The following is a 13,882-nucleotide window of genomic DNA, read 5'->3' as shown; positions in this document are numbered from 1 at the left end:
AGGACTTTATATTAAATATTCTCCATCAAGTTATGGAAATAGTAAAACTTATAGTTTATTAGAAAGGAAGCTGCTTCTATTAAGAATATCCATTTGGATCTTTATTTCATTTTAAAAGTTGAAGTATAGCATAGCTTGCATTACCTGTACTGCTGAGAGAATTGAGCACACCTGGGGTATAAATTTGAGATTGCAATACTATTAAATTTGACAATCAATGATACCATTTTATTTTTCTTGACATCTTTAAGTGCCTTTTGGTAAACAGGGACATTCTTTCACTTTTTTTTTAACCCAAGGACTTATCAGTTGAATGATATACTGTTAGTTTCTTAGTTTTTTCCTAGACTGAAAGCCATATTCACCTGGTTATATATGCACAGCTAATACACACAGGGAATCTATAGTTGACATTTTATTCATTAGATCTGTAACAAATAAAGCCTAAGATGTCTAAAAGTAGTTTAGGGTGCTCTATACACAAAGTTTATAAAAGTCTTTTGGAATCAGGGCCATGGGACATCTATGAAAATAGCTGAAATCACTATAGATTATAAATCTCAGACTTAACTCTAATGGTAGAAACAGGGCCTGCTTGGCAGCATGGGATTGAAATCACAAGCTCTGTCTAGATTCATGAAAATGCATTTTATAAACATCTTTCACTATAAAGCATCACTGCAGTGTCTCTCCTTTAAGAGCAAGAGGAACAAGTCCATGAAAATAGGACTTTTAAAAAACTGTACACTGGAATCTTTTCTGTCATAGTTTATTAAAATGAATCTTAGCAACGACTGGTCACATGGAGTTTAATTAGATTATTCCCGGATTCAACCCCCTTTGGACCAAGCAATATTTTGTTTGAAGTGCAGTTCCATGCATAACATAGCATAGATGCCACCTCATTGAATGTTCATTCTCAGAGATAGGAAAACTTGAAGTCCGACAAACTATTCAAATCAGGTGTGCATTTTTTTTTTCAGTTCAAATAGTTTTGACTTTGAAATGGTCACAGATGTCTTCACTATCTTTTCACCTGGTGATTTAAAGGAAAATGTGTTGTTCTATTTTAACTATTAAAATACTGCATTTTATTGACTTAATTTGGTTAATTTTAGTATTAAAACCATGGAAATGGTGAAAACCAAGTGGGATCATTTTGGCAGTAATTTTGAGACTCTGTCCGTCTGGATAACTGAGAAAGAAAAAGAACTCAATGCCTTGGAAACTTCGTCATCTGCCATGGACATGCAAATCAGCCAAATTAAGGTGACCTGCTCACACATTATATTTATAATCCATGTGTAGCCTTTAAGAATTCCTTTCTTACATTTCGTCAAATGCTATTTGGTCCCAGGAAAAATCTTTCATTGCAATGTTACTCTATTAAAATTAAATTTCATATAAATTACTAAGCTAAGAGGTCTTGATTGATACTGAGCAACACTTTATAGATGGAATTATGTATTAATATTGTCTGACTTGTGCATTCAAAGTCAATATTGTGTGCAATATCATTAAAATATTTTTATGGTTACATTATTCTTTTCCTTGATTTTGAATTAACGTCAATCGAATTCTCTGTTGATTTATTTATACAACATGAAATGTATTCATCATCTACAACTCGGCTTTATAAGAACCATTCCAAATGTCTAGCTCAAGAATTGATGGTACTTACCCTCACTAACCACAAGGAGGAGTTTGAAAAACTACTTTCTTTAGGTGAAGCAACCACATCCAGGGGCTCTAATGTTTTCATTTATGACCTTGGGGCAAGGACAGAGATGCTCTGATTCTTTAGCTCTCCCAGCTTTAAAATAACCATAATAGACTGTCATCATCCACTTCAGTTTAAGAAAAAATGGGCTAGAAGAAATGAGCTCAGCGTGTTCATCTCTCTTTCTTTTATACAATTTTACACCACACATTTTCAAACTTCAGGCACTTCTTCTTTTTCTATCTCAGCTGATTTTTTTGGAGTGGGAAAACCCTCTGCCATTTCATTCAATTAAATATAGTAAAATAAATACCAAGGTAAGGGTATGTTTCACACTGTGACTCAGAGCAAGCTATTACCATGTGCAGGGTGGGAGGATGCAGCGCTGCTCAGCTAAGATTACCCGCTGCACAGATCGTCCTTGCTTGTCACACATCTTTTGCAGTCAGGGATACATGGAGTGTGGCACACACAGTCTGCCGTGTCTTCTGTGCTGTCCTGGGAGAAATAGATGACGAGCCATTAAACGGTACTCGTGAAATATTATTAATCTTTAAAACTGTTTTTGAAAGTTGTCATTTTATCATTTTTGCTAAATTCTAAGTAAAAAAGGAACAGCACATTTAAATAATTTTGTCTCAAAAAACCCCTTTCAAAAATTAACATACACTTTAGCTTATTTATCCTTTCTGTGATTCATTTACTATTATTTTAACTTTTATTCCAAGACTTCCAATATATCTCAATGATCAAATATCATCTCACTATTATTTCTCAGAAAAAAGATAATTACATATTTTATCTTAAATATATATTCATTTGTGCATTTCCATGCCATCAGACTAGAAATACATTTCAGTATGTCCAATATGGCATTTTGAAAATTATCTAAAATATATTAAATGCATAAGAATACTAGGAAAGAGATACTAGAAATAAAAAAAGAATGTAATACAGTGTCCTATGTAAATTGGTCTAATATGTTCATATTCTATTTCCAAGCAAAAGACTACATTATAGGAAATATTAAAAATATTGTAACACTTGTCATAGTGTTTTCACTTTACAACAACTTTAGGATTAAAATTAATGAAGCATTTGCATTGTTGGAAGATAAATATTCCAATCCCATTTTTGATCCTCATTACATGCTATTCTAAATGACTGATTTCTTATTCCTAATTGATAATGATAAATAATAAGAATAAATGTGGAATTCATCTTCCATCTTCTTCTCTTGCATAGTTTTTCTTTTTTACAATTCAACTATACAATTATATGGTTTGTATATATCAATTTTTTGATGGCAGGTATGACTCTAAGAACTAAGAACTATGTTCTTAACTAAGATTGTTTCACTGATATGTTGCAGGCACTTAGAACAATTATGAGAGCATTGTAGACACTCAATATATATTTGTTGAGTTGAGTAATTTTTCTAAAAATATATAGTCTTAAAAAACACCAAAATGAAGAAAGGCTGTCTTAATGCTCAGACAACAGCTATCTATCAGATATACCACTACAGTCATGCATATGAAAAATAAAAATAAATAACTTATGCATACCTGGCATTTAATCTGATATAAGTTATTTTTGGTTGTCCCAACTAGACAGAAGTTGTTTCTGACTATGTTGTCTCATCTAGATAGAAGTCATAAATTTATTTTTTTCTAGGATAACTCTATTTTTCATTTAAATTACTTGAAACTGAGACTTGTCTGAATTTTTGGCATTATTTCGATTGAATGATTTGGCCCTTTTTCTCAGAGAAACAATTTTCATTTCTTACATATATGTTTTATAAGAGATATACCCCTACACACACATATATGCACACACATCCTTAGTAGTTACCAGTATTTTTCAAGTGTTGGCTAAGATATAAAATGCCCTTTTTGCTCCAAATTAAAATTATATAGTATATAGGCTTTTTACTGTAAAGTATTAATACATAGTTAATGAATATAGCTGTGGAGTCCCTGGAATAGCAGTATCAGCATCACCTGGGAATTTATTAGAAATGAAAATTCTTGAGCCCCACCTTAGACTTACTTTGTAAGTCTGAATCCCAGGGAATGGGGGCCAGATGATCCTAATGGATTCTATTTTGAATTACAGGTATAAAGAATAGACGATAAAACTGAAAGAAAAAAAAAACCTGGTTTTAGGTAGGAGTGCAATCAGAAAAGCTTTTCGTTTAGTAAACCATAAAAAAACTCTATTTCAGAAAAATAAATGAATGTCAATATTAGCATTCTGATAAGTTACTAAAAAACAATGCTTTCCTAGATCAGCTGATTAAAATGCTTGATTCATAGGGTAAGCAGAGAATTATCTGTGCCTTCAGCGATATTATAAGAGATCCAGGGACATCTCCTTGCTTACTTCACTGCAAGCAGGAGTAGCTCTTCCTCTTTATTCTCCATCCAGTGAGCACAACCTCCATCAGGTTGTATTTTGGAGACATCTTTGGCCGTCTCTATCCTCCCCGAGCACATGGCATTTGCTCGTAGTTGTGTCCTAACCATCCAAGTATGTTGAAATGTTAATTAAGGAAATTTTCATGATTTTCTCTATATGTAGATAGTTACATCATTTCAGAAAGCTTGTTCAACCTGCATTGTCATTTTTCTTCTTTTAAATATTAGGTCACAATTCAGGAAATAGAAAGTAAGATCAGCAGCATTACAGAATTGGAGGAAGAAGCTCAGTCTTTTGCTCAGTTTATTACCACTGGAGAATCCGCTCGAATCAAAGCCAAGTTGACACAAATAAGAAGATACTGGGAAGAACTCCGAGAGCACGCACAGAGTCTGGAAGGGACAATCCTAGGGCATTTGTCACAGCAGCAAAAGTTTGAAGAGAATCTTAGAAAGGTAAGAATTGGCCCTTGTATATTTATGTATTTCACATTGCATTTATAGGGAAATGCAATAAATATTCCACAAATAGAGGAGTAAGGAAAAGACAATTTGCCAATCATCTACCAAGTTGTCAATGATGAGCAAATTTATAATTATTTACAAGGTATTTTGTGGGCGGAACATAAGAATGTTATACATTGTGTTTGGATAGTCATTAAAACAAACATTTCCCTTTCAAATAATGGGATACAGGGCTTGATATTTTTTTAAAAATGCGTTTTATCATTACATTACAAGTTATCCATAAAAGGTAGCTATGCTGCTTTTTCAATAACCTTCTTTGCCCTGATGTATATTTTTTCCCACCATTATTTGTATATTGCACCAATGTCTTAGATCCAGCAGTCTGTGTCTGAATTTGAAGATAAACTTGCTGATCCAGTTAAAATATGTTCTTCAGCTACAGAAACATACAAAATTCTCCAAGAACATATGGTAAGAGTGTGCTTCAACATTTCTACTATTTATCAACTCAGAAATTTAATAATTTCTACTTGAGAAGAAAACAGAGTATTTTTATGAGAATTAAAAGTGGAAAAATTTTTATGTTGAGGAATTATATAGATCAAACATATTCACTTTATATACTGCAAGAAATTTGGTATGCAATTAAGTTTTCATTAAAATGTATATTAAAGAAGTATTCATTTAAAATATATTTCTCTCTTTTAATTAGAACATGTAACATTTTTAGATTATAGCTTTAATAAACCCTGTTACCACTTGCCAGCATTATAAAAAATTAAATGTGCAAGGAAAAAATAGATGTGCACAGCAGATTTCAGATTTTAACCCACTACACTCAAATATGCAAAAAATATGCCCTCACTAACCTATTTTTAACAACTGGCTTTTTGGTCTGTTCTCTGAACTGATCATTGCGAATCTTCTGCAAGCCTCCTGCAGAATTTGGGAGAAGGAGCGAACAGGAAGAGCTGCACACAAAGAAATACTAAAAAGAAATATGTTAATTAATAAACAATACTACAACTATTATTCCTGCTACACGTGCGTGTGCACATATGTACATAAATGTAGAGAAAGGGGGCAGCCGCCATGGAAAGCAAGCAGTTGACAAAGGCACATCTGGGAAGGGGAATGAGATTTATATTGCTTGAAGATTCATGATGAGAATGCATTTTTGTGTTACTTGTGTAATTTTTTAATACAAAACCATGAGGAAAAGTAGAAAAAGTTCATGTGATGAAATTATTTTAATAGACAACTAAGTTAATAATGGAGTACCAGAGAGGATAATAGTCTATGTTTCTCATATTTAGATTTCCTAGAGCAAACTATTTTTCTGTGTTGCTTTTCTAATTTGTAAAATGGAGATAATGAAAGAGCATACATAACTCTCAGGGTTCTTATGAAGATTAAATGAGTTAATACATGTAATGCACATAACACGGGACCTGCCACATTCTTCTTCTTCTTATTATTATTATTGATTCCTAACAGCAGCCATTTCAGCCATAACTCTTTTTATATAGTTTTTGTAGAGACTATAGTATGTTACATGTAGTTTTTGTAAATCAAGAATAGGGTTTTAAAATGCTCACATATTTAGCATCAAATGAATAATAATTTTCACAAATTATCTGAATTGTTAAGGGAAAGTTGAAGTTCTTCAGGTATACAGCAGCACATTCTTATTTGAGGAAAGCCTCTCCATTCTCATTTTTTATTTCTGTGTTCATGAAGTAACTTCTCATTTTCACTGTCTTGCTGTAAATCATAAACAGGGATTCTTTTGGATTCAGTTTTTAGTTATTTTTTTGAAGGGCTATGTGTGATAATTTAATAAATTCACATAGCTTGTTAAAATCAAATCAGTGTAACTGGGATATCCATCACTTTAAATATTTGTCTTTTCTTTATGCGAGAGGCATTCAGATTATTCTCTTCTAGCTATTTTGAAATATACAATAGATTACTGTAGACTATAGTCACCCCACTGATCTATCACACACTATGTCTTTTTCCTTCTATCAAACTGTATATTTGTACCCATTTTTTGGTACCATTGCTGTTTATTATGACTAAGGGAAAATATTTTGCCCTGATGCATCTCAAAGAAAGACATAGGTCTCATTGGATCCTGTGCTCTAGTTGTGTTCCTTCCGCACCCTCCTTAGGACCTCTGCCAGGCCCTGGAGTCGCTGAGCAATACAGTCACGGCCTTCTCAGCCAGTGCCCGGAAGGTGGAGAACAGAGAGGCCTGTGTTCAGGAGGCTGCAGCTCTGCAGCGGCGATACAAGGGGACAGTAAACAGGGCAAAGGAGAGACAGACTGCGCTGGAGAATCTGCTGGCCCACTGGCAGAGGTGAGCGACATTTTGCTTGACTTACCATCATTATTAAATAGGAAATTCTGGGCTAACTGTTCTTTAAATGACAGGGAATAATCATCCCACGTGTAAAATGCATGAACTCGTGTCTCCTATAGGAAGATCTTGATCTTCATTATAAGATGAGGACCCCTAAGAATGGAGACGATGTCTTTGTATCTGACAAATTACCCAAGGCAAATGTATGCAAGCACACACAGAAATGAAAGGAGTGATTTTTCTACCTTTACATCTAAGTCTAAAATAATCAACATTTTATTATTTATAATGGTTCATGTTGAACACTCCACTTCAGAAAGGTTTGGTCTTCTCGCATGACAATTTTAAATGAAATTGTTTCTTTTCTCTGCTTCCTTTAGGCTAGAGAAAGAACTATCATCCTTTTTGACCCGGTTAGAGCGGTGTGAAGCTGTAGCCAGCTCCCCAGAAATGGACATTTCTGCAGACAGAGTCAAAGTGGAAGGTGAACTTCAATTAATACAGGCAAGTTCAAGGAAGTGTGAGGAGGGAAAATAAGATGCTCTTTGTTATGGTTGCATTATTTAAAAAATGATAAAATAATAAAATAAACAAACCTCTATCCCACTTAACTTCTTACTTGGGTTTGTGATCCCTGAAGCACCATTTGATGTCAAAGTATCCTGAAAAGAAGAAAGTAAACCTGACCTGAAAGACAAAGTAATGATGTGCATTTTGTGATGATCAGTTCCTGTGATGTGTTAGAAAATCCTGTAATATAATGTCTAACATTTGGATAAAAATGATCTGGCAAGGGAGTTGAGGGAAGGATGGGCAGAAATAGACGAAACTAGGTTGACCATCGATTAATGATTTCTGAGGCAGGTAAGAGGTATAATCTCTCTACTTCTGCATGTATACAAAATTTTGGTAATAAAAGGTGTTTTTTTTAAGAGAGAAGTAATAAAATGTAGAAAGAAGTCACAGTAATGATTATTTTCAAGCAAGAAAGAAAAAATGAATGAGCACAAATGCAAATGATAGGCAGAAAGACAAAATGATAGCTTATTACACCCTCAAAGAAGTTAAATTTTTAAACTAAAAAACATTCTTTAAGTCTAATTGAAGCTACAGTTCAATGTTGCTGATTTCCAGAGATTAATAACGTGCTTGTTTTAAGTGATACTGTTTGTGCCGGAAAATTCATCAGAATTGCTTCTCGAAGGATATTTATTGTATTACAGATTTGTATTCCAACTTTCTCCCACCACCTTTTATAATAAATTTAAGAGGAAGCTAGGTTCTTTCACTTTTTATAATTGCTTCTCTAAAAACTCTGTCAGAGGTGTCTGTAGCATCTGAACCTCTTGCCTCATTTTCAAATTTTCTTCTTTCTTGACTTTGAGGCTGCTCCATACTCCTGGTTCTCCTGCCTTTCTGCTTTATTAAACAACAGTGTCTGCATTTATCTTCCCAAAAGTCCCTTCTCAAAACCTACAGTGCCTGTATCCTGCCCTGAAGATAAAAGGCAATCCTGGGTCCACAATGGGGTTCTTACCTTCTTCCAAATACATGTGACATGTTCCAAGGAGGGGAGTCACAGTTCCTTGCCTTGCAAAGGATAAGGCACAGATACAAAGACATCTAGGCATATAAAACTGTATTGCTACATGTCCCTCTACGGAAACTAAGTGTTGTATGAGTTCGAGGACCGAGAGAGGACCGCAGGCCTCTGTTACTCGGGCCTTCAGACACCGTGTCAGCCAGGCTGCCTCGCTGCTGTGGGCCGGACCTGACTTGTACTTTCCCACCTCCTGGCCTTGCTGCCTGTGCTGCTTCTTTCCTTGTCCTTCCCAGCATAAGTCCCAGTTCTGCTTTGTGGTCCCACCTGTGGTCTATAGGCTGTGAACTCCTTCCTCTGATCCCTTTAGCAATTTTGCTTCTATCACATGTGGCTTCACTAGAAAGAGAAAGAAAGCATCTTGACAAACATCTGCTATCTACCAAGCTTGAACTATCATCTCAACACCGATTTTTGTTGTTGCCTGTCTCTATGAGTGTTTATATCTTATCTCTTATTAGGTAGGAATCTTACCTAATAAGATTCATTGCACCTAAGAGATTCATTGCTTGATTAATTTTTTAAAAAATAAGTAGTTTGGTTGTTTGAAAGTGTAATGAAGAGCCCTTAAGTTCCCAAATATAGACTCTAAACAGAGACGGAGACCATGTTCAAGGTACCTAGAATCATGTCTCTGTTATTGTTAGCTATGCGTCAGTTCTCTTTGGCAATAGCTTTTCTTTGATTTTCTTTGCCTAAGCAGCTTCTTCATCATGAAAGAAATTCTACAGCTTCTAAATTTGCCTAACTTAATATAAATCAGACTCCAGAAAACTTATCCAGGTTTCAGCAGCATTTTAAAAACTGCATTAAAGGTTAAGTGGATCCATTTCCAAATCAAGTAATAAAAACTCTCTTCAGCCTGGACTCAGTGACCTCCACTTTGCAAGAAATTGCAAATCCTTGGGAGGAGCAACCACCTGCGTGTCACATGTCCTGTTCTGTAATGTGTTGTTATTCTCAGGCACTGCAAAAGGAAGTTGTGTCCCAGGCTTCATCCTATAGCAACCTTTTGCAACTGAAGGAGTCACTGTTCTCAGTAGCCTCCAAAGATGATGTGAAAATGATGAAACTACAGTTGGAGCAGTTGGACGAGAGATGGAGAGATTTACCACAGATAATTAGCAAAAGGTTGGTTCTCAAAAAAAAAAAAAAAAAACTTCTAATATTGTTCATTTGTATTTAAACAGTGAGCATATAAATTAAGAAAGCATAATTTTGTTTACTTTTATTCAGCTCAGCTATTCAGGGGTAATTACAGAAGGGAAGAAACTACTTCATCTGTCATTTTTATTAATCAATGTCCTCAAAAATAAGCCTTTCTGTTGAGCCTCAATTCACAGTTTTAGTTGTAAAATCAGGGCAAATGATTGAAACAGATTAAAGAGAGTAGCATTGCTAATGTTGGTATTTATTGCCTCAGCTGTTTGTGTACAGAAGAAAAACAGTAACTAAAATTTCACCTAATGTGCTATTTCTCCACCAGAGGCATTTTCTATACATAAGCTATTCCATTTCATTTTAATATAGATCTTTGGAGAGAGCAAGGGACATTACTGTTGCAGCAAATGGAGGTAAAAATGGATTAAATCTTAATTAACTAGATGATTAACAATTGGCATCTGTACCTTTCTAATATACCAGAAAACAAATTTTCTCTTTATGTTAGTATTGATTATCCGTATGATCTTAGATGAGCGTTTAACCTGTCTGGCCATTTTTTATTTTATTTATTTTTATTAAAAAAATTTAATTTGGCCATAGATTCATTCATTCAGCAAATATTTATTGAGTTTCTACAATGGGTGGAGCACTGTACTATGTGCTGAGGATAGCAACAGCAAACAGAGTTTCAGTCTCTGCTTCCGTGGTTTATTTGTTCATTTATTCAATCAACAAATGTGTACTGGGTGCCTGCTGAGTGCCAGCCACCATATCAGATATTGGAGCCATAAAAATAAAGAAAACCTGACCTCCAATAATTTACAGATTAGTGTGGGGATAACAAGGAAACCAGTGAGAGAGGTGAGCACAGAGTATTATAGGAACAGGAAGAAAAGGGACATTCGAATGAGTTTAGGAAACATTTACAGAAGGATTTGATGCCAATTCTTGAACGGTGAGCAACATTCTGTAAAACAGAGCAGTATCTGCCTTCTGTCTATCCCTCAGAGGGAAAGTAAAGGACTTTTAAGGTGATGCAAATGTGTGAAGGCATTCAAAATATAAATTATGTATGGAAGATAATTTGTAGAAGATTATGTAAGGATTAAAACGTGAAAGCTGATTTAAAAGTTGAACTTTGGATATAAACCATCGTAATGAATATTAGTATTTGATTAAGAAATTATTTTTAATACAGGTTTCAAATTCTGATCTCTGATCACAGATTATTAAAAAACTAATTCATTTATTACAAAAACAGCAATTGATCCCTGACCATATCCCAGGCACATTTTTAGGTGCTGGGTATATACTAGTAAGCAAGGTAGGCACAGTCCTTACTCTCTTGGTGTGGTGAGGGGAGGAAGGGACTTGGGAAGATAGATATATAATTAAACAAGTGAATGAATAAGACTGTTTCAGGTGGTGTCAAGTATTATGAAGACAACAAAATAGGGTAACATGGTGGGGACTGCGGGATGGTGCACCTTTAGACTGGGTGGCCAAGCAAAGCCTCTGTGGGGAGATGACATCTGATTAAGATCTGAGTGCTGTGCAGGAAGCAGACCCAGGGCCTAGGGGCAGAGCACATGGGCAGAGGGAGCAAAAATGGCCCAGGCTCTAAGGCAGTAATGAGCTGGGATATCAGGAACAGGTCAGTGGGAGTGTGGGGCAGAGGAATATCAGATGAGGCTAGAGAAGTAGCTTGTGTGGGGCTCCTTGTGGACCACAGTCAGATGTTTTGGGGTTTTGCCTTCCTGAGTGCGACAGGAAAGTACCCCAGTGTTTGAGCACAGCAGGGAATGCCCTACTCATAGGAAATCCTTTCTGGCTGTTACCTAGAGAGGATATTGCACAGAGGCAGAGGAGGAAGGAAGGTAGCCAGTTAGGAGGTTGGAGGTCAGGCAAGAGATGAAGAGATTTAGAGCAGGGCCGGGTAGTGAAAATGGATAGAAGAGCGAGAATGAACGTCTGGTGTGGTGGGGTTCTGACGGGGCATGCATAGGTCAGAGGTGCCGGTAAAGGCATGGCAGGGTGAAGAATGACTCATAGGACCATCAGGGTGGATGGTGGCAATGTTAACTGAGACAGAACATTTTGAGAAAAAACAGGACTTGGGAAGCAGAAAACATCAAGAGGATCTGGCTTGTCCATACATTCATATAACAACATCACTTTTACCGTCATGTAAGCTTAATTCCCCTTTCTGTTCACTGATGGGACATTTTAACCGAAATACCTTTCTCTACAGGATTAATTTTCTTCAGTCTGCGGTTGCTGAACACCAGCAATTTGACGAGCTGCTGCTTTCCTTTTCTGTCTGGATTAAGCTGTTTCTCAGTGAATTACAAACCACTTCTGAGATAAGCCTAATAGACCATCAAGTGGCTCTTACTCGGCACAAGGTAAAATGCATTCTTTTAAGGTTGAAGAATTTATTTACAAAAAAAAAAGAGTTCTTGAATTACAAAGGGAAGCAACATCTAAAAATAAAAAAACACATGGCAGCAATTTAACTTTTTATTCATATGAAAATGTTTTAATAATTGAGTGTGGGGATCTAAGCAATGCATTATGCACATAAATTCAGCAGATAAAACCACTTCAGGTAAAACAGGCAACCACCTTAAAAAAACTGTTTCTTCATAGTGGAGGAAACGCTTCCTAGTGTAAAGTGATAAGAATGTCCATTTTTAAGCTTCCTACTTCGTTTTATTTCAATACAGAAAACTAATATTGAATTCCAATACTTTAATGATAGAGCTTTTCTGAATTACTATTTAGCTTAAAAGTGATTTAAAATTATTCATGCCTTATTTCCCTTTTTTATAAATTATGCATTGAAGGGACGATGGGAACTTTACCTCTGTCCTCTAAAAGTCCTGTTAATTTGAGTCTATGAAATGAACTGACGATAGACCAGTTAACAGGATTTATTATGTCATATGTACAAGAGTCCCCCAAAATATGAGACTCAAAGAAAGACCAGATGACTGAAGTTTTTGTACCATACAAAGAAATAGGGGCTGGGGCTTCCAGAGGGTGGTGGCAACAAGCTATGGGAGGGTGAGGGGAGGAAACACACTGTGAACAAAGGCTGTCCTATGTAGATAAAGGCTGCAGGAGAATAGAAGGCAGCCTGTGGTACAAGTTTCTCCAAGTGAGTGGTCAGACCTTAAGAAACTTTTCCTGTGAGTTACTCTTCCCTGGTTGATGTTGCATTCCTTCTGGAGGAACTTCCCTTAGATCAGGGAGCATCAGAGAAAGCCATTCCCTGCAGTTGCTACTCCCCGGGTATTCTCAGTTTGAAGTTCAAAGCAGCAGATTTTAGGGTATTGTTTTCTGAACTCCAACACATGATGTCTATCTTGACATCAAAATACATTTAAAAAATCATATATTAATCATCAAGCATTGGGATAGTGGAAATAAGCTACATGATATGCTTATAACAATACATTTTATATTTCTTGAGTGTTCCTTCTATGTTGGGTTTGCTAATTGGCTTTGCAGAAGGGAAGAGCAAACTTTCTGATATCTTCAGGACAGGAGGTAGTTTTATAGCCTGAAGGAAAGTATCCACGAGGTTAGGCTCCTGCCCTCCACAGAGACTGGGGGAGAGGGGTGCTATTCCTTTATGACTACATTTCAAAAGGATGGCACCCAGGTCCTTGAGAAAAACATTCCAGGGTTGTAAAACTGACCAGAGGCTCTTACAAGATTTATACCTCAAAGTGGCTCTACCACCAATGACTTTACAATTACATGTTTTCCAAAGTAAATGCTATAAGAAACAAGAGGTCAGGGATCTCCAGTCAGGAAGAAGCTGCCTAAAGTTTAATAGTCAAGCTAAAGGGAATCCTACAGCCATTGTGGTCAAGAATAAGACGGGTGATAATTTCTCTTTAATAGGAACCATGCTGAGAGTATTAGCAATTAGCAATTTTCTGCTAGATTTTAAACACCATTTATTGTGAACCTCGTCAAATTTCCTATACAATAGTCTCACATGAAGCACAACTCTGATTTGAAACTAATTAACTCCATGGAAAAGAATTTCTTCATGGATAGAAATTGTCAGTTAAAAGAAATTAAAAATTTGGGAGATTTTTTTAAAGATACACGTATACACACACATACAT

General features: G+C 35.8%; 1 protein-coding gene across 1 annotated transcript in view; it reads left to right on the top strand.

The window, feature by feature from the left end:
* SYNE1 (spectrin repeat containing, nuclear envelope 1) overlaps positions 1–13,882 on the top strand; it is a 534,160-nt gene that overhangs the window by 197,252 nt on the left and 323,026 nt on the right. Inside the window, 7 exon segments of the mRNA XM_012646782.1 lie at positions 1,119–1,269; positions 4,372–4,599; positions 4,984–5,082; positions 6,786–6,973; positions 7,357–7,480; positions 9,541–9,707; positions 11,992–12,145. Of these exon segments, the coding sequence (XP_012502236.1) occupies positions 1,119–1,269; positions 4,372–4,599; positions 4,984–5,082; positions 6,786–6,973; positions 7,357–7,480; positions 9,541–9,707; positions 11,992–12,145 (1,111 nt within the window).

Source organism: Propithecus coquereli, unplaced genomic scaffold, assembly GCF_000956105.1.
Source record: "Propithecus coquereli isolate 6110/MARCELLA unplaced genomic scaffold, Pcoq_1.0 Scaffold25, whole genome shotgun sequence".
Taxonomy (NCBI): domain Eukaryota; kingdom Metazoa; phylum Chordata; class Mammalia; order Primates; family Indriidae; genus Propithecus; species Propithecus coquereli.
Note: the sequence above shows the minus strand (reverse complement) of the source record. Positions and strands in the feature narration are given on the sequence as shown.